At 45.8% G+C, this 23,992-nt stretch overlaps 2 protein-coding genes and 1 non-coding gene across 19 annotated transcripts in view; all 3 read left to right on the top strand.

The window, feature by feature from the left end:
- LOC129825082 (afadin-like) overlaps positions 1 to 15,081 on the top strand; it is a 133,185-nt gene extending 118,104 nt beyond the window's left edge. For 6 of the 17 annotated variants that reach the window (XM_055884863.1, XM_055884847.1, XM_055884849.1 and 3 more), the window contains 5 exons: positions 611 to 643; positions 2,152 to 2,286; positions 4,136 to 4,658; positions 13,058 to 13,142; positions 13,331 to 15,081. In XM_055884863.1, the coding sequence (XP_055740838.1) occupies positions 611 to 643; positions 2,152 to 2,286; positions 4,136 to 4,658; positions 13,058 to 13,142; positions 13,331 to 13,487 (933 nt within the window). In that variant the 3' untranslated portion in view covers positions 13,488 to 15,081. The remainder of the gene's footprint in view (positions 1 to 610; positions 644 to 2,151; positions 2,287 to 4,135; positions 4,659 to 13,057; positions 13,143 to 13,330) is intronic. The other 11 variants (XM_055884860.1, XM_055884858.1, XM_055884857.1 and 8 more) reach the window with 5 other exon arrangements.
- On the top strand, positions 7,503 to 13,064 carry LOC129825085 (fibropellin-1-like). Its single transcript, XM_055884864.1, has 2 exons — positions 7,503 to 10,424; positions 11,181 to 13,064. Exons 1-2 carry the CDS (start codon positions 7,542 to 7,544, stop codon positions 11,556 to 11,558), a joined length of 3,261 nt encoding a protein of 1,086 aa, XP_055740839.1. The 5' UTR covers positions 7,503 to 7,541; the 3' UTR covers positions 11,559 to 13,064.
- Positions 15,082 to 23,859: 8,778 nt separating the features above from the next.
- Positions 23,860 to 23,942, top strand: trnal-cag (transfer RNA leucine (anticodon CAG)). The gene has a single exon. It is a non-coding gene; the product is annotated as a tRNA-Leu (tRNA).
- Positions 23,943 to 23,992: the final 50 nt, after the last annotated feature.

Below are 23,992 nucleotides of genomic sequence, written 5' to 3'. Positions count from 1 at the left end.
TTTTTTTCATAATTATGGCCATTTGGAAATTATTCATCTCCTGGTCTAACAGGATGGCCATCAGAAAGTGTTACATTCGGCAAGAAAACAGTCTGACTTGAATAGAATAAAACGTCCATAGGTCATCTAACGAGGGCTCGTGTCCCTGGTCTCCTCAGACAACAGCACAGATGAACATCAACCAGCGAGGTCCCTCTAGTATATTACTCCTCATTAGTAACTGTTACAACAGTACTGTCTCTGCTGTGACCTTGTATTCAAGCTGTCTAGTGAGACTCCAGGATGTTTCCTTAAGTAGTGGGCAACATTCTTCCGAGTCCCTGCCATCCAGGCTCTGGCATCTCAGCGGGGGACGGAGCGAATCGGACGGAGCGAAGTGGAGCGTTATCGGTCTGAGGGGAAGTGGGCCGTACATTCACCGCTGGCCGTAATCAGTCCCATACTGGGGAGGAATGTTCCTGGCACCACATCACTGCTGCCTCTAAAACCCCTAGCAATGTTTTCACCTTCTTCTTCTATGCTTCTTCTTCACCTTCTTCTTCTCTTTATCCCACGTTCCTGTCCTCCTCTGTTTTCTCTCTCTTTGGTTTCCTCTCTTCTTCCGCAGCAGACTGCTGTCCCAGCAATCTCTGTTCTGGACTTGGTACGTTCTGTCTTTCCGCATTCTCCCTCCTTTCTCCTTTCTTACTTGTCTTGGGCTCCACCTGTGTTTCCTCTCCTTCATTCTCTGCCCTCCCTCATCAGGCCTGGGGGCCGGCTGCTGTGCTCCTGGGGTGGGTTCGGGAAGTTGGAGGTGCCACTTTTGGCTCTAGAGTAGCCACGGGGGAGTCATCCTGCGATTCTCATTGGCTGTTGGGACCCTGTCGATCTGTGGAACAGTGATCTAACTTGGTCTCTGTGAGAGCCAAAAGGCCAGACAGCCACACAAATTATTTTGGTCAGGGCTCATTTAAAGACGATACCAAATAATAATGCCTCATAAGATAAATCATCATCATTTATTAAAACAATTTCCAGAAAGAAAAAGAAAATCAGTAGGACACACTAATCTAACCTATAGAAAAGTGAATCTAAAACTAACTGGGGCATGGTTAAATAAAGTATTTGTTCCAGGGAGGCTCAGTACCATGCAGCTGTTGTTTCAGAGCAGGGAGCTGCCTGGCCTGCTGCAGTGGGGGTCTGTCTGTGCATGGTGGAAGACCCTCCCCAGCAGTGGTCACCTGCATGTGGGGCGTAACCATCATTGCACCGTGTGGTGTCAGTCCACTTCATTCCAGTCATCCAGCTCTGTGTGTGAACAACGCTGGTGCTCAGCCTGTATGTTGTAGCATCTCCCTCCTCCTCTCTCCTTGGGGAAGTTGCACAGTGTTTTCTTCTGTCCGTCTGTAGTCATGTTTCATCTGGTGATTGACTTCCAGTCTGTTTGGTCATCATGACATCAGTGAAAATTAAGTGGACACTCCTCTGCTCCACTCTGCCCAGCCATGCTGCTGCTGTTTGTTGTTGCTGCACGTTGTTGTCATTCATTCTGCATGTCCAGCTGTCGCCATGTGCCTGTCTGCAGTGCACACTGCTTCTCTCAACACAGACGACCTATCCTGTGACAGAGTGGAAATGGCCCCAGAAAACCCCCCTCGACGTTTAACTAAGCATACAGAGCATTCCCCCACAATGTCCTAGACCTAGACGTTTTCAACACAACGGGCCCTTGTCTGGAAACCCGACGCCCCTGTCAGGGGGCCAATCTGCTGAATGAGCCTGTGTATAGACGTGTGTAGATGCAGACCTGGTAGCAGTCCTCAGGGCTTTACTGTTGAGCTGTGACGGACTGAGGAAACGGGACAGACTGGATTAATGTGAACTCAAGGTAGGATAGTGTGACTAGCGCATCAGTAAGTTTGCTTCAGTTGTAGATCTGAGGATAGTTTGTTACTAAGTTATATTTCCACCTTTCCACCTTAGAGAGCAGGGCCTCAAATAACACTTATGTATAACACATTTGGGTCTACTATATGAAACAGTTCGATTTAACAAAATATATTCCACTCTACAACAGATTTATCTCCAAGCACACCTTTTAGGAGATCATAGACTGTAGGACAAGTCCCCGGGCCGTGTACATGGTGCTGAATGGTGGGTGTGTGTGTGTAGTTGCAGGATGAGGAGCGGCGGAGGAAGCAGCAGCTGGAGGAGATCCGTAAGCGCGAGGCGGAGGACCGGGCCAAGCAGGAGGAGGAGAGACGCTGGAGAGAGGAAGAGAGGGCCAGACGAGAGGTCGATGAGAAGGTACACCTCCCTGACAGGACCCATCGGACCGTGTACACTACACAGTCCTCTCAGCAGTTAGCTAACACACAGCTGGTTAGACAGGTTCTGACAAAATATGATGCATTTCTATGAAAGGGATTTCTGTTCAGCCAGACCGTAATAAGTTTATATTTTATATGAATTTGATAGACCTCAATGGAATGCAGATGTTTTGATGACACACAGCTGTGTTTCATTATTTTTTGTAAAAACAATTTTGACGCTAGTTAAGTTTTGTGAAGGATTGATGTCATTGCCAGCAGAGCAGATTAAAGCAGAAAGCCACAGCCAAATCAGAAGCAGAGGACATCAGAGTAACGGAGTGTAAACCCTGAGAGAGACTTAAGAGACTAAGCTGCACTGTAATTAAAGTATTACCCCGTGGGGATCTGCCCAGCTAATTGTAGTTTACCTCATGAAAAATGAGTTGTGCCTAAACAAAACAGCCCACCAGCATAAGAGAACAATTATACAGTGGAAAGTAAAGACCGGTCTGTGTGACCACTTCCCTTCAGGGGGTGTAGAGGGGCAACAGGCAGCCATTTTTTATAATCTGCTAACATTACCAGCTTTTTCAAGGTTTCTACTGTTCCTGGTCACTCTCTCTCCACGGAGCTGTAAGGGATCCTGTATGAAGAATAGTGAACACGCCCCTCTACAATGAACCAATCAGAGAACTGTGGAGGGGACTCTGTCTGTCTGGGTTTTTAGGACTCCAGTCGAGTAGTGATTAGTGATGGAGGTAGTGTTCAGTGTTCTGTGTTCAGGAGAAGTAGTATTGGGTCAGAGAGCCCACAGCCAGACAGAATGCTCACTCATCTTAATGATGCCTGGTGGTGTTTTGTCTGTCAGAGGCCAAGTGTGGTTTTGGAGCACTGAGTGTTTCCTGTCCTCAGTCCCAGTCAGTTATGGAGATGTTGATTTACCAGCGGTCTGAGAGCATCAGCATCCAGTCATCTGACCTTGTGTGACAATGTTACAACATCCCAGCGCCATTTTGTTTTCACTGTGTGCCCATTGATTTAGTTGTTTTCCTGTGAGTCATCCTCAGACCACTGGTAATCTAAAGCTCTGTAATAATGACGATGTCCAACGGCATGTTCTCAAGATGGTCACCTTCCTCTGTGTTATGTAATGTTATCTATGGATGTGTGTAACCCTCCTACCCCCAAAAAGCATGGGAGTCACTTGTTGTTGTCTATGTCAGGTTGTTTACGGAATCTTACGTTTGTTGGAAGCCATTTGTCATTTCATCAGGCATTGCTTTGGAACTGCTGCTAGGATGCCCCACCCTCGCTGTGGTCATACCAGAGTACAACACGTCACCTCTGTTTGCCTCACCATCCTCATCGATGTCATATACCTACCCACCATACCACCCACCACACACTAACCCAGGGGATCCATGTACAGAAACCAGAGCCAACCAATCTCTATTACTAGCTGGTCCCTTTTCCAGAGCTAAAACCATAGAATCCCTCTCAAAGTCCTTGTATTCAAGCCTATCGAATCACTTGACTGTAGTCTAACCCAAACTACTTCGAACTGCCCTAGCTGTCAGAAAAGTACCTATATCTCGCCGACGGCGGTTCTCAACACAGCATGTAGAGGAGATGAAAAACAGAGCACATGAAGTACCCAGAACACAGCACACAGAGCAGTCTCCCCCGCACATTACACACACACAGACACATAGTGAACAGATAAGGAAGTGGAGGACTTCTCTGGCTGTCTTGTGGCCATGGGATCCTCCCTCCAGCGAAATGTGTCAGTCCAAGACAGTCAGCCATGCCTTGGCCACACTAACCGGCTCTTCCCATTCCCTTAGAGGAGGCAGGAGGAGGAGTACTACACACGCCTGGAGGAAGGGCGGCGCCGGCAGCACGAGGAGGCCGAGCGCAAGCTGCTGACGCCTGACGAGCCTGGTCTGTACAGACCTCCCCTCCCCAGGGACTACCAGCCTCAGCCCCCCCCTCCCACTGCATTCCCCGCAACCACTGCCACTAACGCTCCTCCACCCCCGCCTCAGAGAAACGCCTCCTACCTCAAAACCCAGGTCGTCTCCCCTGACGCCTTGTACACTGCCAAGTTTGTCTCGTACAATGACGAGGAGGAGGAGGAGGACGCTGCAGGTCAGGTTAAGCTCTCCGCCACCAGAAAGTCCTATGGCGACCTCCCGCCCGCTCACAAGCCGCAGCCCTCTGCGCGCAAGCCCCGCCCTTTGTCTGATGGGATCTTTCTGTCCAGCTCATTCCAGCCGCCGGCTGTCAATGCCAACAGTACTGCAGGGCAGCCCCCTCCCCCTCCCATCAAACCCAGCCTCAGCTTCATCCCGACAGGCAACTCTAAAGGTAGACACGGAGAGGAGAGAGGACACGCCCTCCCATACGCCTCCCACTCCAGATCTCTCATTCATTCATGTTTTTTTCTTATATTTTTGTGTTCCTGTTTTTTTCAGTAGAGTCATTCTGGCTTCCTTTTCCCTTCCTCTCTCTCTCTATCGACAATCCACTAGATCTGTATTATAGTTGCCAATCAACTTGTAATTCCTTTTTTCTCCCGCCATCTCCCATCAGTTTGTTATAGTTTGTTGGAAATTCCACTCCTCCACGAGCAAATCAGATTCCGTTTCTTGTTTGTTTTTCCTGATCCTCCTCTGTCCTCCAATCATCCTTCTAGCAAGTAAAAGCAATTGATAAACCAACCCGTGATTCGCTGTGATCGCACTCCAGATATCCAATCATAGTACTGTTGGTGTTGCCGCCCCTCGCCCGCCCGCCCATGTGTTTGGTTTTGCTGTGGTGGCCTGCCGCCTGCCTGCCCAGCCCTGCCACGGGCCCCTCGGCTGCTTGGGGGTGGGATTGGCATTAAGGAACACTGAGACACTGGCTTCTTATCTATCACAGTGTTACTGTGATGGGACCTGAGAGGAGCAACTCTCCTCAGGCTCACTTGGCAAAGGGGAAAGATCTGTTGAGTGAGCCATTGCATTTGTCTGTGGCTGTTTAAAGCTCTGTCAGGGCTCCAAACCAATCACTCATTAGATTACTGAGCGGTAGTACTACTTCACTATAATCTAGTTCTATGGTCTAAATCTGTGGCACAATGTATTCTGTTTTAAAGCCTTTAGTGACCCCTACTGACAGAAGTGTCAACTTTCAGTTATTGTCATCTATTGCTGGAACCTGGCAAACGTGTGAAGTTCTTTCAAGATAAACTTTGCTTGACATTTTAGGGATAGTCTGCATTTTTGGTCAACAAACCACAATAATTTAAGTCTCTTGGTGAGAAGGGCATTCAAAAGTCTATTAGTATTATCATACTCTAAATACAATACATTTTCAGTGTTTCATTGTGAGCCATAACAGTCTACTGTAGTTTGAGGACCTAATAAGATATTTGTTAAGTAGAAATGCTGTAAGTGATTTCCACCATTGACAATCACAGGATTATGCCTTTCTATTTTAGAGACCGATGAGTCTGTTTATAAATGTTCTTAAAGAAAATGTGAACGGAAGCCCTCCGATGTGAACACTTTAAACAGCCATGGACAAAAGATGGCAGTAATGCAACACAGTCTTAGTCAAGAGGCTCAGTGAATGTCCCCCTGCATGTCACACCTGCACACAGCACCAGTGCCCCTGCCCTACCCAGTATGGATGATGTGTGGTGGGCCTGTTGTTAATGTGTTGCATTCCTCACTCAAATTGAGGGACCAATCACTAACCTTGCTATAATCCCACATCAACCCTCCCCCCGCTGAATCCTAGCTTCATTCCAATCGGCCTGATGATCCATTGCTATTTACTGCCTCTGCTGCTTTGCTTTGCTCCTCCTTTCAACGCTCATGTATTCTGTTCACTCCTCTTTTAGTCTGCTATGACTGTTCCTGATTCTGCCCGGTCTGTGCCATGTCTGTCTGTGCCATGTCTGTCTGTGCCATGTCTGTCTGTGCCATGTCTGTCTGTGCCATGTCTGTCTGTGCCATGTCTGTCTGTGCCATGTCTGTCTGTGCCATGTCTGTCTGTGCCATGTCTGTCTGTGCCATGTCTGTCTGTCTGTGCCATGTCTGTCTGTCTGTGCCATGTCTGTCTGTCTGTGCCATGTCTGTCTGTCTGTGCCATGTCTGTCTGTCTGTGCCATGTCTGTCTGTCTGTGCCCTGTCTGTCTGTCTGTGCCCTGTCTGTCTGTCTCTGCCCTGTCTGTCTGTCTCTGCCCTGTCTGTCTGTCTCTGCCCTGTCTGTCTGTCTCTGCCCTGTCTGTCTGTCTCTGCCCTGTCTGTCTGTCTGTGCCGTGGCTGTCTGTCTGTGCCGTGGCTGTCTGTCTGTGCCGTGGCTGTCTGTCTGTGCCGTGGCTGTCTGTCTGTGCCCTGGCTATCTGTCTGTGCCCTGGCTGTCTGTCTGTGCCCTGTCTGTCTGTCTGTCTGTGCCCTGTCTGTCTGTCTGTCTGTGCCCTGTCTGTCTGTCTGTCTGTGCCCTGTCTGTCTGTCTGTCTGTGCCCTGTCTGTCTGTCTGTCTGTGCCCTGTCTGTCTGTCTGTCTGTGCCCTGTCTGTCTGTCTGTCTGTGCCCTGTCTGTCTGTCTGTCTGTGCCCTGTCTGTCTGTCTGTCTGTGCCCTGTCTGTCTGTCTGTCTGTGCCCTGTCTGTCTGTCTGTCTGTCTGTGCCCTGTCTGTCTGTCTGTCTGTCTGTGCCCTGTCTGTCTGTCTGTCTGTCTGTGCCCTGTCTGTCTGTCTGTCTGTGCCCTGTCTGTCTGTCTGTCTGTGCCCTGTCTGTCTGTCTGTCTGTGCCCTGTCTGTCTGTCTGTCTGTGCCCTGTCTGTCTGTCTGTCTGTGCCCTGTCTGTCTGTCTGTCTGTGCCCTGTCTGTCTGTCTGTCTGTGCCCTGTCTGTCTGTGCCATGTCTGTGCCCTGTCTGTCTGTGCCATGTCTGTGCCCTGTCTGTCTGTGCCATGTCTGTGCCCTGTCTGTCTGTGCCATGTCTGTGCCCTGTCTGTCTGTGCCATGTCTGTGCCCTGTCTGTCTGTGCCATGTCTGTGCCCTGTCTGTCTGTGCCATGTCTGTCTGTCTGTCTGTGCCATGTCTGTCTGTCTGTCTGTGCCATGTCTGTCTGTCTGTCTGTGCCATGTCTGTCTGTCTGTCTGTGCCATGTCTGTCTGTCTGTCTGTGCCATGTCTGTCTGTCTGTCTGTGCCATGTCTGTCTGTCTGTCTGTGCCATGTCTGTCTGTCTGTCTGTGCCATGTCTGTCTGTCTGTCTGTGCCATGTCTGTCTGTCTGTCTGTGCCATGTCTGTCTGTGCCATGTCTGTGCCATGTCTGTCTGTGCCATGTCTGTCTGTCTGTCTGTGCCATGTCTGTCTGTCTGTCTGTGCCATGTCTGTCTGTCTGTCTGTGCCATGTCTGTCTGTCTGTCTGTGCCATGTCTGTCTGTCTGTCTGTGCCATGTCTGTCTGTCTGTCTGTGCCATGTCTGTCTGTCTGTCTGTGCCATGTCTGTCTGTCTGTCTGTGCCATGTCTGTCTGTCTGTCTGTGCCATGTCTGTCTGTCTGTCTGTGCCATGTCTGTCTGTCTGTCTGTGCCATGTCTGTCTGTCTGTCTGTGCCATGTCTGTCTGTCTGTCTGTGCCATGTCTGTCTGTCTGTCTGTGCCATGTCTGTCTGTCTGTCTGTGCCATGTCTGTCTGTCTGTCTGTGCCATGTCTGTCTGTCTGTCTGTGCCATGTCTGTCTGTCTGTCTGTGCCATGTCTGTCTGTCTGTCTGTGCCATGTCTGTCTGTCTGTCTGTGCCATGTCTGTCTGTCTGTCTGTGCCATGTCTGTCTGTCTGTCTGTGCCATGTCTGTCTGTCTGTGCCATGTCTGTCTGTCTGTGCCATGTCTGTCTGTCTGTGCCATGTCTGTCTGTCTGTGCCATGTCTGTCTGTCTGTGCCATGTCTGTCTGTGCCATGTCTGTCTGTGCCATGTCTGTCTGTGCCATGTCTGTGCCATGTCTGTCTGTCTGTCTGTGCCATGTCTGTCTGTCTGTCTGTGCCATGTCTGTCTGTCTGTCTGTGCCATGTCTGTCTGTCTGTCTGTGCCATGTCTGTCTGTCTGTCTGTGCCATGTCTGTCTGTCTGTCTGTGCCATGTCTGTCTGTCTGTCTGTGCCATGTCTGTCTGTCTGTCTGTGCCATGTCTGTCTGTCTGTCTGTGCCATGTCTGTCTGTCTGTCTGTGCCATGTCTGTCTGTCTGTCTGTGCCATGTCTGTCTGTCTGTCTGTGCCATGTCTGTCTGTCTGTCTGTGCCATGTCTGTCTGTCTGTCTGTGCCATGTCTGTCTGTCTGTCTGTGCCATGTCTGTCTGTCTGTCTGTGCCATGTCTGTCTGTCTGTCTGTGCCATGTCTGTCTGTCTGTCTGTGCCATGTCTGTCTGTCTGTCTGTTCCATGTCTGTCTGTCTGTCTGTTCCATGTCTGTCTGTCTGTCTGTTCCATGTCTGTCTGTCTGTCTGTTCCATGTCTGTCTGTCTGTCTGTTCCATGTCTGTCTGTGCCTTCCATGTATGTCTGTGCCTTCCATGTCTGTCTGTCTGTCTGTCTGTGCCATGTCTGTCTGTCTGTCTGTCTGTGCCATGTCTGTCTGTCTGTCTGTGCCATGTCTGTCTGTCTGTCTGTGCCATGTCTGTCTGTCTGTCTGTGCCATGTCTGTCTGTCTGTCTGTGCCATGTCTGTCTGTTCCATGTCTGTCTGTCTGTCTGTTCCATGTCTGTCTGTCTGTCTGTTCCATGTCTGTCTGTCTGTCTGTTCCATGTCTGTCTGTCTGTCTGTTCCATGTCTGTCTGTGCCTTCCATGTATGTCTGTGCCTTCCATGTCTGTCTGTCTGTCTGTCTGTGCCATGTCTGTCTGTCTGTCTGTCTGTGCCATGTCTGTCTGTCTGTCTGTCTGTCTGTGCCATGTCTGTCTGTCTGTCTGTCTGTCTGTGCCATGTCTGTCTGTCTGTCTGTCTGTGCCATGTCTGTCTGTCTGTCTGTCTGTGCCATGTCTGTCTGTCTGTCTGTCTGTGCCATGTCTGTCTGTCTGTGCCCTGTCTGTCTGTCTGTGCCATGTCTGTCTGTCTGTCTGTGCCATGTCTGTCTGTCTGTCTGTCTGCCCTGTCTGTCTGTGCCTTCCATGTATGTCTGTGCCTTCCATGTCTGTCTGTCTGTCTGTGCCTTCCATGTCTGTCTGTCTGTCTGTTCCATGTCTGTCTGTCTGCCCTGTCTGTCTGTGCCTTCCATGTATGTCTGTGCCTTCCATGTCTGTCTGTCTGTCTGTGCCATGTCTGTCTGTCTGTCTGTCTGTGCCATGTCTGTCTGTCTGTCTGTCTGTCTGTGCCATGTCTGTCTGTCTGTCTGTGCCATGTCTGTCTGTCTGTCTGTGCCATGTCTGTCTGTCTGTCTGTCTGTGCCATGTCTGTCTGTCTGTCTGTCTGTGCCATGTCTGTCTGTCTGTCTGTGCCATGTCTGTCTGTCTGTCTGTCTGTCTGTGCCATGTCTGTCTGTCTGTCTGTGCCATGTCTGTCTGTCTGTCTGTTCCATGTCTGTCTGTCTGTCTGTTCCATGTCTGTCTGTCTGTCTGTCTGCCCTGTCTGTCTGTGCCTTCCATGTATGTCTGTGCCTTCCATGTCTGTCTGTCTGTCTGTGCCTTCCATGTCTGTCTGTCTGTCTGTCTGTCTGTGCCTTCCATGTCTGTCTGTCTGTCTGTCTGTCTGTGCCTTCCATGTCTGTCTGTCTGTCTGTCTGTCTGTGCCTTCCATGTCTGTCTGTCTGTGCCTTCCATGTCTGTCTGTCTGTCTGTCTGTCTGTCTGTCTGTGCCTTCCATGTCTGTCTGTCTGTCTGTCTGTGCCTTCCATGTCTGTCTGTCTGTCTGTCTGTCTGTCTGTGCCTTCCATGTCTGTCTGTCTGTCTGTCTGTCTGTGCCTTCCATGTCTGTCTGTCTGTCTGTGCCTTCCATGTCTGTCTGTCTGTCTGTGCCTTCCATGTCTGTCTGTCTGTCTGTGCCTTCCATGTCTGTCTGTGCCTTCCATGTCTGTCTGTGCCTTCCATGTCTGTCTGTCTGTCTGTGCCTGCCATGTCTGTGCCGTCGGTGCCTGCCATGTCTGTGCCGTCGGTGCCTGCCATGTCTGTCTGTCTGTGCCTTCCATGTCTGTCTGTCTGTGCCCGCCATGTCTGTCTGTCTGTGCCTTCCATGTCTGTCTGTGCCTTCCATGTCTGTCTGTGCCTTCCATGTCTGTCTGTGCCTTCCATGTCTGTCTGTGCCTTCCATGTCTGTCTGTGCCTTCCATGTCTGTCTGTCTGTCTGTCTGTGCCTTCCATGTCTGTCTGTCTGTCTGTGCCTTCCATGTCTGTCTTTGCCTTCCATGTCTGTCTGTCTGTCTGTTCCTTTCATGTCTGTCTGTCTGTGCCTTCCATGTCTGTCTGTCTGCCTTCCATGTCTGTCTGTCTGTCTGTGCCTTCCATGTCTGTCTGTCTGTCTGTGCCTTCCATGTCTGTCTGTGCCTTCCATGTCTGTCTGTGCCTTCCATGTCTGTCTGTGCCTTCCATGTCTGTCTGCCTGTGCCATGTCTGTCTGCCTGTGCCATGTCTGTCTGTCTGTTCCATTTCTGTCTGTGCCTGCCATGTCTGTGCCGTAGGTGCCTGCCATGTCTGTCTGTGCCTTCCATGTCTGTCTGTGCCTTCCATGTCTGTCTGTCTGTCTGTCTGTCTGTGCCTTCCATGTCTGTCTGTGCCTTCCATGTCTGTCTGTCTCTGTGCCTTCCATGTCTGTCTGTCTGTCTGTGCCTTCCATGTCTGTCTGTCTGTCTGTGCCTTCCATGTCTGTCTGTCTGTTCCATTTCTGTCTGTGCCTGCCATGTCTGTGCCGTAGGTGCCTGCCATGTCTGTGCCGTCGGTGCCTGCCCTGTCTGTCTGTCTGTGCCATGTCTGTCTGTGCCTTCCATGTCTGTCTGTGCCTTCCATGTCTGTCTGTGCCTTCCATGTCTGTCTGTGCCTTCCATGTCTGTCTGTCTGTCTGTGCCTTCCATGTCTGTCTGTCTGTCTGTCTGTCTGTCTGTCTGTCTGTGCCTTCCATGTCTGTCTGTCTGTCTGTCTGTGCCTTCCATGTCTGTCTGTCTCTTCCATGTCTGTCTCATGTCTGTCTGTGCCTTCCATGTCTGTCTCATGTCTGTCTGTGCCTTCCATGTCTGTCTCATGTCTGTCTGTCCTGTCAGTTAGTCTGCCTGTGTGTGTCAGTGACATTGTCTAATGCTGCTGCTTCCCTCCTCCCTCTGAGGCCATGCCGTGGTTCAGGTAACCGGTCTCCACTTGAACCACTGGCTCCCTCTGTTTACCACAATCCACTGGCAGCATCAAGGTGAAGGGCAACCCAGCTCTCAGATAAGATATCTAGATGTTTTGAGACTGTTCAGATTCCACCTCCTGCTCCACTTTATCGTAAAAGAATAGCAGCAAAATCTAACTGTGAATTGTTGGAGCTAGGGGTATTTGTGCTTGCCTTTTTTGAATGAAAAGAACACATTATCCATGGCTCTAGAATATAGAAAGACCTTTGGTTGACTTACATTACATCTGATGCCAAATTACTGTTCTGTATAAGCTTACATTTGGCTTACTAAAAGAATGAAATCCACAAACCATCAGAGGCCCTTTCTTTAGTGCTTTGTTATTGTAGGGTTCATAAGGTGTTTTAGCTCAGGGGACAGATCTTGGATAGGTACCAACTTATCAACCAGTCTGTAGAGAGCCGGTTCTGCCCCAGAAGAACTTGACCATGCCAGTGGAGTCCTGCCTCGGTTCACACAAGTCAATGTGTTTGTGTCTGCCCTGTTACCCCCAGTTTCATTCCATTTAAAGCAAAAGAAAACAAAATCAACATGCATTCGGATTCTGGTTGTGCTTCCACACACACACACACACACACACACACACACACACACACACACACACACACACACACACACACACACCCCGTTTGTTGGAACACAACCAGTCAGATTCTATTGGTGGGAGTTCTGGGTTAGTGTGAGACGCCAGCCCCAGCCCTCCGCTGGCATGGCCCTGACAGACACACGGACACGTGAGCCTACTGATTAATGCCTATTGTGGGTCAGAGGTAGAGGTCACCTGGGGGTCAGTGGTGTTCGGGTTAGAAGTAAGAAATCCAGTTAGGACATCAAATCAGTCCTCATTCAGGCCCCTGTGGCTTTGATGAGCTCCTACCGATCATCCAGCAGTTGAAGTAGTTTTTGGCATAACAGGCTTGATGACCGTTTACCTCAGGTGCTACATGCCTTAATGGTTGACCTCCACCTTTGATCCCACATACTTGTTTCACAGACCCTGCTGCTTCAGGCGTACCTTGGAATGCACTAACGCTATTCAGTCACCTAATCTAGTCCCAACGGCTTGTTTTGGTCTGTGGAAAAAGCTTGGTTTGTTGTAGAATTTGAACTTGACTGAAAAGTTGCTGGGTACAGATAAATCAGTTATAGCCTGGATTGTGACTTCGCAACAATTTACAGTTGTCACAGTGTTACGTCACAATAACTTTACGTTGCCGTGCAGTACTCTTCGTGTAAATAAATCCTAGTAAATAAATTGTTAATCGAAAGCGGTTATATACACATTTTTGTACCCAGCATCTTTTTAAAACACGCTTTGGGTTTAACCAGCCAACATGGTACTATAACTAAATGAATTATTAACTAATGTGCTCTATTTCCCCAATTTAATTAATTAATACAGGATTTCATTCATACACTGGAAACACAACCGGGGTTGTAGGATCAGAAGAAGGTTACAAGGACCTGCGAGAGAAGTGGACAAAAGGGTGAGGCCTGCCATGCATCTCTCTCTCTCTTCATAAACAGAACATTCAACTGGGTCAGCCTCCTAAAAAGGAAACACCTGAATGAACGACCATCAGGAACTGAGACATTGTAGTGTAGGAATTCTCAGAACTCACAACGTGGTACAGTATATGTTTTAGTCATATTGTGGTTGTTTTTCTCGTTGCAGTGGTCAAGAACAGGAAAACACTTTAACTGGAGAAGCGCCAGAGAGTATGACCTTCAAGGAGCGCCAGCGGCTCTTTTCCCAAGGGAAGGAGGTATCTAACAAAGTCAAGGCCTCACGAAAACTCATGGAGCTAGAAAATGAACTCAATACAAAGTAGTAGACTGGAACCTTAGCAAGAGAGACAGACCGCCAAGCCCCAACTCGGCAACGAGAAAGAGAGACAGGTTTTGTTTCCCAGTGACTCTCCTTTTTTGTTTTTATTTAATAACTGGACCATTACGTACAATTTAAATGTATCATTGCAATAGGAGAGACATTTATTTGCTTAATTTCCCTCTTAAACTATCAAAGATATATTAAAATAAACCACTGTAAAAACGTTTTAATTATACTAGTAAGACACATTTGAAATCACGTGAAGGGGGGATATATTTTTGTTTGTAAAATGATTCTTGGGTTTTGCTTATTTAAAAAAATAAATGTAATAGCTTACTGTAATGTGGAATATTTTATGGTGTTATTTTATGCTCCTTCTGCATTACATATTTTCACACTTTTAATTTCTCCTTGTTTAAATAAATGCCCAGGCTTTCCATACCAGACTAATCATTTTAGTTCAACTTCTTCTTATACTCAGTGCAGTGGAGGACGGCTAATAAATTGCTGGAACTGAGCAAATGGAATGGTATCAAACACATGGAAAATGTGTTTGATATATTGATACCATTCCACTGATTCCGCTCCTGCCATTACCATGATCCCGTCCTCACCAATTAAGGTGCCACCAACCTCCTGTGACTCAGTGATTCAAATGGAGTAATGTTGTCCATTCTGGTTTGTGATACACTGTTCTTCATTCCTTATAATGTGGGTTTAGTTTTGCTCCAGATATTACTGGAAGATGCTATGTCTTCACTATGACTTCCACATATATAAACTGGTTTACTGGGTCCTACTGGGGGTCCTCTTGAGTGCACACACACTGTAAATATCTCTCTCGTTCCAAACAGGACTTATACTTATTAATAGTAGCAACTCTCTCATTTGGTGTTTATCTTCAGAAATGGACGGTTCAGACTTGATAGAAGTGTGACGTAGGAAATTGAAACAATTAACTCCTTCCTACCTTTTGGTTATCACTGTCAATGGGGGTGTTAACAGTTTTTTAATGTTTTCTATTCCCACCACTTTTTAGTATTGATTTTCTTTGAATTGAATAGTCATTTGCAGAGTTGTGAAATTTTACCAGATGTATACATCACTAGTATGAGGACAATTACTTCACTGTCAGTTCAAATGATAATAAAAATCAAAAGTAGGAACATTGTTTGAACCTTATGTAATGTGCTTGCACAGATTCTGTTTATTTAAAATGTTTGAGCCTTCTGTTAAATCTATAAAACATGGAATACATTTGGACCTATAGGCTACTGTAGGTAACTATTATTTGAAGGATTTGGGCAGTATGCTATTTACATGAAGTAAATCTCTCCAGTCTTAAACCCTACATCTCTTCATTCACAGCTTTTTGAGTGACTCCATCTTGTGTAAATACTCTTTCTTTTCAGGAGAACATGTGCCAGATTTCACTATGTTAACTTTAATTGTGCATAAAGTAAGTGGCAATATCCTGTTTCAGCTTCGAAGACTATTCAACTTCATGTTTCTCATTTTAGGTTACACGTTTTAATAATATAAATTGTTTCGCTTTAGCCTTTTGTAAATCATGAATAAATACAGATTTTACAAAATGCTGGAACTGCGTACAAATTTGTATAGAAATTGTGTTTGGCCCTAATCTATGGATTTCACATGCGCATCTGTTGGTCACAGAACTTTATTTAAAAAAGGAAGGCCTGTGGGTCAAAGAACCACCATTTACCTCATGCAGCGCGACACATCTTCACATAGACTTGATCAGGCTGTTGAATGTGGCCTGTGGAATGTTTTCAAACTCCTCTTCAATGGCTGTGTGAAATTGCTGGATATTGGTGGAAACTGGAACACGCTGTAGTACACATCGATCCAGAGCATCCCAAACATGCTCACGTGGGTGACATGTCTGGTGAGTATGCAGGCAAGGGAAGAACTGGGATATTTTCAGCTTCCAGGAATTGTGTACAGACCCTTGCAACATGGTGCTGTGCATTTTCATGCTGAAACGATGTGATGGTGGGGGATGAATTGCATGGCAATGGGCTTTAGGATCTCGTCACAGTACCTCTGTGTATTCAAATTGCCATTGATAAAATGAAATTGTTCGTTCTCCGTAGGTTATGCCTGCCCATACATAACCCCAGTGGTGTAAAGTAGTTTTTACTATTTATTTTTTTGACTACATTTACTCCACTACATTCCTAAAGAAAATAATGTACTTTTTACTCCATACATTTTCCCTGACACCCAAAAATATTTGTTACATTTCGAATGCTTAGAATGACAGGAAAATGGTTGAATTCATGCACATCTAAGGTAACATCTCCTGTCATCCCTAGTGCCTCTATGGCAGACTCACTAAACACAAAATGTGTTGGAGTGTGCCATCTGTTAAAAAAAATGTGCTGTCTGGTTTGCTTAATATAAAGAATGTGAAATGACTTATACTTTTTTGATACTAAGTATATTTTAGCAATTACATTTACTTTTGATACTTAAGTATATTTAAAACAAATACTTTTAACTTTTACTCAAGTAGTATTTTGCTGTGTGACTTTTACTTGAGTCATTTTCAATTAAGGTATCTTTACTTTTACTCAAGTATTGGGTACATTTTCCACCACTGCATAACCCCACCGCCACCATGGGGCACCCTGTTCACAACGATGACCTCAGCATACTGGTAGCCATCGGTGAGCATTTACCCACTGAAGTCGGCTACGACGCTGAACTGCAGTCAGGTCAAGACCCTAGTGAGGACGACGAGTACACCCGAGACGGTTTCTGACAGTTTGTGCAGAAATTCTTCGGTTGTGCAAACCCACAGTTTCATCAGCTGTCTGGGTGGCTGGTCTCAGATGATCTCGCAGGAGGAGCCAGATGTGGAAGTCCTGGGCTGCATGGTCTGCGGTTGTGAGGCCAGTTGAACGTACTGCCAAATTCTCTTAAAAGACATTGGAGGCGGCGTATGGTAGAGAAATTAATATTAAATTATCTGGCAACAGCTCTGTTGGACATTCTTGCAGTCAGGATACCAATTGCACGCTCCCTCAGCGTGACACATATGTGGCATTGTGTCCAATTGATAGTTAGTCTTGTCCCATTTCTGCAACTCCCCTACGGACTCGGGAGAGGCGAAGGTCGAGAGCCATGCGTCCTTCGAAACATGACCCTGGCAAGATGGACTGCTCCTTGACAACACTGCTCGCTTAACCCGGAAGCCAGCTTCACCAATGTGTCGGAGGAAACACCGTCCAACTGGTGACAGAGGTCAGCTTGCAGGTGCTGGGCCCGCCACAAGGAGTCGCTAGAGCACGATGGGGCAAGGAAAACCCGGCCGAGGCTAGACCAATTGTGCACCTCATGGGTCTCCCGGTCACAGCCTGCTGTGACACAGCTTGGTATTGAACCCGGGGCTGTAGTGACGCCTCAATCACTGCGATGTAGTGCTTTAGACCGCTGTGCCACTCAGGAGGCCCTCATCAGCTAACTTTTGAGGTGGTAGGATCGGCTAAGACACTAGAGGGCGGTCACGAATTTGTGAGGCAGAGGTCCCTAGGCAAATCGGGAGGAAGTGGTACTCACTAAGCAAGCAGAATTATTTCCTTTACACTAGCAACTACTAACGAGCTTCATGGCATTTGTTATGCTATCTTGAAAGCTTGTAACTTGTACTCTTCAGAAATGTTCATTTGAATTAGCTAGCTGTCTGATAACAGCTTCCCAGTAATCTATATGCATAGGAAGTGTAGTGTACTGTTTAAAAAATATATATTTCTGTATATATGAATTACAAATCAGCCTTTAACTAAATCCTGTTTCTAGTCTATTAGTTACAATGTGTAACCATTGATGTCCCAGGACCAAGATTGGTAAACACTGTTGAAGTGTATAATTGTAATACATACATGCAGACACAGCATCATTCAAATACTGGAATTTCATACTCCTGGTATTGAATATGACTGAAAAATAATGTCAGACTTTCATACCTGAACTGCACCTTTATTTGCCAAGGTAGAGTACATGATCAGTGAATATATTACATGTACAGGCTATAATGTGAGGATCTCATGCATGGTAATAACTACATGTATTTACGACTTGCATCCTTGGCACAAAGTTGTTATATTCTACTCAATCGATGAATGTCATTCAGATTGTTTTTAAATTGATACAACTGGCTATGATAGCTGAGGTTCAGAGCTAGGTTCTGAAATATCAGCAAGACAAGCTTACAAATTTGTACATTCAATTTGCAGTAAATGCTTTAGCTAGCTAGATTCTTTACATCCACTGTTTCACAAGACGACAGCCTAGTTTGCTGGTTATTTCAAGAGTCCCTAAAACATTAAACAACCAGAATTACAATTTCATACTCATGTCACAACACCCGTTATCTGGCTAATGTTAGCTAGCTTGCTAATTCGCGATTTTCGTTAACTTTATGATTAAAAAAATAGGCATAATCGTTTGTCTCTACATTAACTAACATATTCCTGTCAACTGTACAATGTTTTGCATGATTCGTTATGACGTTATAATCCCTTACATTTGCTTCCGTCCTAGTATTTTTGTCAGCCATCTTTACTTTAGAAAGTCTCCAGCCTTGGGTCGCATAGCGTCAAATTCGTCATGGGAACCACTCGATATGATTGGTCATCGCCCAGCGGGCGCCGCTGGTGATTTACATAAAGTTGGGAAAAGTTTCGCTTTTTCCCCGCCTCCCGCACCGCCCAAAGATCCCCCACTTCTCACCGCGTTCCTTCCATTGATATGAATGGGAAGCGGTGTTTCGCCGCGCGGCAGCCTGTGCTAGTGTATCATGTATCACTTTAACCATATATACATGTACATACTACCTCAATCAGCCTGACTAACTACTGTCTTTTACTGTTTTTATTTCTTTACTTACCTATTGTTCACCTAATACCTTTTTTGCACTATTGATTAGAGCCTGTAAGTAAGCATTTCACTGTAAGGTATACATACACCTGTTGTATTCGGCGCACGTGACAAATAAACTTTGATTTGATATAATGGCGGTCTACAAACAATCACAGTCTACAGCATTAGCCCCACATTCTGAATCCTCCTACCTAACTGAGTACTTCTGAGAAAATAAAAAAGAGCCCTACTAACTTCTAAAAGACCCTCCCCATCCCCCAAATCCCTTCCAAACCTCACCATCCAACCTCAATGACCCTACACTTAAATCTTTCCCTCTCTTCAACATACTTACAACAATTTAAAAGCACATGCTCCACCGTTTCATCGACACTCAAGACACAAACCATTCACATGCTTTCCAACCAGATGTAATGACGAGTTCAATGTACAATTTTCTTGACGCAATCGAGCAAACACCACCTCTTCCCAATATGAGCTTTGAATCTTGGTCCACCAACCTTTCTTTGGAGGGCATATGAATGCCCAGTGGTGGAAAAAGTACCCAATTGACATATGAGTAAAAGTAACGATACCTTAATAGAAAATTAAGTAAAAGTCTACAAGTATTTGGTTTTAAATATAAAGTATCAAAAGTAAATGTAATTGCAAAAATATACTTGAGTATCTATAGTAAAATTAAAAGTATACATTATTTCAAATGTCTTATATTAAGCAAACCAGGCTGCAACATTTTATTATTTTTTAAAAAAATTCACGGATATCCAGGGTCCCACTTCAAACACAAACATAATTTACAAACGAAGCATGCGTTTAGTGAGTCCACCAGATCAGAGGCAGTAGGGATGACCAGGCATGTTGTCTTGACAAGTACGTGAATTAAACCATTTTCCTGTCCTGCTAAGCATTCAAACGTAACTTGGTGAAGGCGCAACAACGCCTCTTCAACCTCAGGAGGCTGAAGAAATTCGACTTGGCCTCGAATACCCTTAGAAACTTCTACAGATGTACAATTGAGAGCATCCTGTCGGGCTGTATCACCGCCTGGTAGGGCAACTGCACCGCCCGCAACCGCAGGGCTCTCCAGAGGTTGGTGCGGTCTGCTCAACACATCACTGGGGGCACACGGCCTGCCCTCCAGGACACCTACAGCACCCAATGTCACAGGAAAGCCAAAAAGATCAAGGACATCAACCAACCGAGCTACGGCCTGTTCACTCCACTATCACCCAGAAGGCGAGGTCAGTACAGGTGCATCAAAGATGGGACCGAGAGACTGGAAAACAGCTTCTATCTCAAGGCCATCAGACTGTTAAATAGCCATCACTAGCCAGCTACCACCCAGTTACTCAACCCTGCACCTTAGAAGCTGCTGCCCTATACGCATAGACATGGAATCACTGGCCACTTTAATAATGGAACACTAGTCACCTTAATAATGTTTACGTACTGCTTTACTCATCTCATGTGTATATACTGTATTCTATTCTACTGTATTTTAGTCACTGCCACACCGACATTGCTCGTCATAATATTTATATATTTCTTAATTTCATTATTTTACTTTCAGATGTGTATTGTTGTGAATTGTTAGATAATACTGCACTGTTGGAGATAGGAACACAAGCATTTCGCTACAACATCTGCTAAATGTGTGTATGTGACCAATAAAATTTGATTGCTCTACCGAGGTTGGATCAACAGGATCCGGTAGTAACCACATTAGAAGCCAGTGAGGTCTAAGCAGGATGTAACCCCTCTAACATGTATTGTTGTACCACATCCATCATTAAGACATACAGTTGAAGTCGGAAGTTTACATAAACCTTAGCCAAATACATTTAAACTCAGTTTTTCACAATTCCTGACATTTATTAGAAATTAGTAGAAATTCCCTGTCTTAGGTCAGTTAGGATCACTGCTTTATTTTAAGAATGTGAAATGTCAGAATAATACTAGAGAATGATTTATTTCAGCTTTTATTTCTTTCATCACATTCCCAGTGGGTCAGAAGTTTACATACACTCAATTAGTATTTGGTAGCATTGCCTTTAAATTGTTTAACTTGGGTCAAACGTTTCAGGTAGCATTCATCAAGATTCCCACAATAGGTTTGGTGAATTCTGGCCCATTCCTCCTGACAGAGCTGGTGTAACTGAGTCAGGTTTGTAGGCCTCCTTGCTCACACACGCTTTCTCAGTTCTGCCCAAACATTTTCTATAGTTTTGTGGTCAGAGCTTTGTGATGGCCACTCCAATACCACGACTTTGTTGTCCTTAAGCCATTTTGCCACAACTTTGGAAGTATGCTTGGGGTCATTGTCCATTTGGAAGACCTATTTGCGACCAAGCTTTAACTTCCTGACTGATGTCTTGAGATGTTGCTTCAATCTATCCATGTAATTTTTCTTCCTCATGATGCACTCTATTTTGTGAAGTGCACCAGTCCCTCAACAACATGATGCTGCTACCCCCGTGCTTCCCGGTCGGGATGGTGTTCTTCGGCTTGCAAGCCTCCCCCCTTTTCCTCCAAACATAACAATGGTCATTATGGCCAAACAGTTATATTTTTGTTTCATCAGACCAGAGGACATTTCTCCAAAGAGTAAGATCTTTGCCCCCATGTGCAGTTGCAAACCATAGTCTGGCTTTTTTTATGGTGGTTTTGGAGCAGTGGCTTCTTCCTTGCAGAGCAACCTTTCAGGTTATGTCAATATAGGGCTCAATTTACTGTGGATATAGATACTTTTGTACCTGTTTCCTCCAGCATCTTCACAAGGTCCTTTGCTGTTGTTCTGGGATTGATTTGCACTTTTCGCACCAAAGTACGTTCATCTCTAGGAGACAGAAAGCGTCTCCTTCCTGAGCGGTATGGCGGCTGCGTGATCCTATGGTGTTTATACTTGCGTACTGATGTTTGTGTTACGTTCCCCAGTTTCTGTGTTCTGTTTTGTATTTTAGTGTGTGTGTTTCAGGAGATGGCTTCCGGAAGTACTCCCCAACCAGCTGATTGGTCTACCCCAGGCTAATTGATGATTGGAGCTGACCCCGCCCCCTCGTCAAGAAGCAGCTGACACTAATCACCATTGCCACCTGAAGATAAAAGCCAGTGTTCTGCCCCAAGAGTTTTGGAGAGAGAGGAGAGGAGATGAGATAAGGAGTAGAGATTTGGAGATTGAGAGACAGAAAAATTAGATTGTGATATAGTGTGGGTTGTGTATCAGAAAGTGTGGTATGTACTGTTGTTGTTGGTAGCAGTTTTTCTATGTCCTGTGTTTGAGTGTTTGTGAAATCATTAATAATTACTCTGTTTCATTTGTTCCCAGGGGGGGAAGAAGAAGGCACTTTGGGAGTGCTTAGGCAAGAGGCCCGAGGGCATACATATACCCGTAGTATATTTACTGTCTAGGCACACTAGGTAAGACCTGGGCGGACCACCCCCTGTATTTTGGTTAGGGCACCAGGCGGTGTTAAGTTAGGTAAGTTAAGTGGGTAGGCAGGTTAGATAGGAGAGGGGGAACTTTGATATTTACTTTCTTTGCTTTGGTTCCGTCCAGCCCCTTTTCCCGAAATTTCCGTGTAAGAAAATAAATTCTAGTAAACGGTAAATTCTGCTTTTGTGTCATCCTTACTCGCACCTACAGTCCATACCTCTTGCACTTCAGAGAGTTGAGTTGTAGCAGGGAGTTGCGTTCCCTCTTCTCAGAGGCGTGCGTAACAGTTTGTAAAGATGAACGTGGTACCTTCAGGCATTTGGAAATTGCTTCCAAGGATGAACCAGACTTGTGGAGGTCTACAATTCTTTTTCTGAGGTCTTGGCTGATTTTTTTTGATTTTCCCATGTCAAGCAAAGAGGCACTGAGTTTGAAGGTAGGCCTTGAAATACATCCACAGGTACACCTCCACCTGATGTCAATTAGCCTATCAGAAGCTTCTATAGCCATGACATCATTTTCTGGAATTTTCCAAGCTGTTTAAAGGCACAGTCAACTTAGTGTATGTAAACTTCTGACCCACTGGAACTGTGATACAGGGAATTAAGTGAAATAATCTGTCTGTAAACAATTTTTGGAAAAATGACTTGTCATGCACAAAGTAGATGTCCTAACCGACTTGCCAAAACTATAGTTTGTTAACAAGAAATTTGTGGAGTGGTTGAAAAACAAGTTTTAATGACTCCAACTGTACTAATGCTCGTTTCCATCATATATTCCACAATAGTACCATTTATGTGTGCTACTATGGGCATTAAAGTCGTCGCAGTAGCTCTCTCTAGAGCACAATTCTCCTTATATTTCATCAAACATCGATACACATAGTTGACGACAACGGTTGTAAAAATGTTGCAACCTAATATTACTACACTGCAGATTTCCACCATCACAAATTCGTATTCAGATGAGACAGGTATATTATGATATAGAAGACCTTCCCTTGTGAATGTAGCACAACCACCACCCTGTCCAGTTGAACCGGCTAATGTTACTTCACCTCTCTTTACAGCATTGGTTATTAAAATAGGGTGTAGATGAGACCCCGTGGTCGCATCAAACACCATTCCGCTCTGACACATTACTTTTGGTATTCAATACCTTCTCCCTCTTCACTAGAAGTTCCACTGCAGTCAGTAGTGCTTATAGCAGGGCCATTATTTTTCCTTTTACAACAGACCATCCAGGTCCTTGACTATCAACATGAAAGAAGAAAAAAAGCACCTTTTATTTACCTAGGCCCAATGACAGCCAAACCCTAATGACGCTGGGCCTATTGTGCGCTGCCCTATGGGACTTCTGATCACGGCCCGTTGTGATGCAGCCCAGGATCAAACCAGGGTTTATAGTGACGCCTCTAGCACAGAGCTGCTGTGCCACTCGGAAGCCCAACAACCCATTGTCCAGCACAGCTGTTGCAGTCCACCTACCACAATACAAAACTTTTGATTTTGTTTCGGTTCTCCACAAACAGTCAAACTCCGAGAAGCTCCCTCTACAATAGCGAACATCAATGGGTATAACTTGATATCAAGAAACGCCCATTTAGAAAACGCCCCGAATTGCGTTCTGCAGTTACACCCTTCTCGGTCTAGCAGCAGTAGAGAAACAATGTAGCAGTCTAATACGTAGACGGCGGTAGCACTAGCAAACAGAATATATGCCTTGCACGAGATGCTACGTTGCACCCACATAATGATCAATCTGTGGTTGAAATGAACTGGCCACCAAATGCGCAGTTGAACTGCTAAAATGGGCAAACTGGGCTGAAAGCCACATCCAGATAACATGAATTGCTGATGTCAATGTGTGCTAATGTAATGCTAACAAGGAAGTGAGCACGAGAACATCTTACGATAGCACGTCATTTTTAGACAGCAATTTAGTCTCATAAAAATGAAAAACAGCATACAAATGTCAACAGTGTATGAATATTGTAGTTACAATATTACTGATCTCGGGTCTAACTTTATATGTCAGGATGGCCGAGCGGTCTAAGGCGCTGCGTTCAGGTCGCAGTCTCCCCTGGAGGCGTGGGTTCGAATCCCACTTCTGACAGCAAATTTTTATGTTTACAAGTGTTGTGTCCTGAAAACATTCACATCACG

Source organism: Salvelinus fontinalis, chromosome 27 (genome assembly GCF_029448725.1).
Source record: "Salvelinus fontinalis isolate EN_2023a chromosome 27, ASM2944872v1, whole genome shotgun sequence".
Lineage (NCBI taxonomy): Eukaryota > Metazoa > Chordata > Actinopteri > Salmoniformes > Salmonidae > Salvelinus > Salvelinus fontinalis.
Note: the sequence above shows the minus strand (reverse complement) of the source record. Positions and strands in the feature narration are given on the sequence as shown.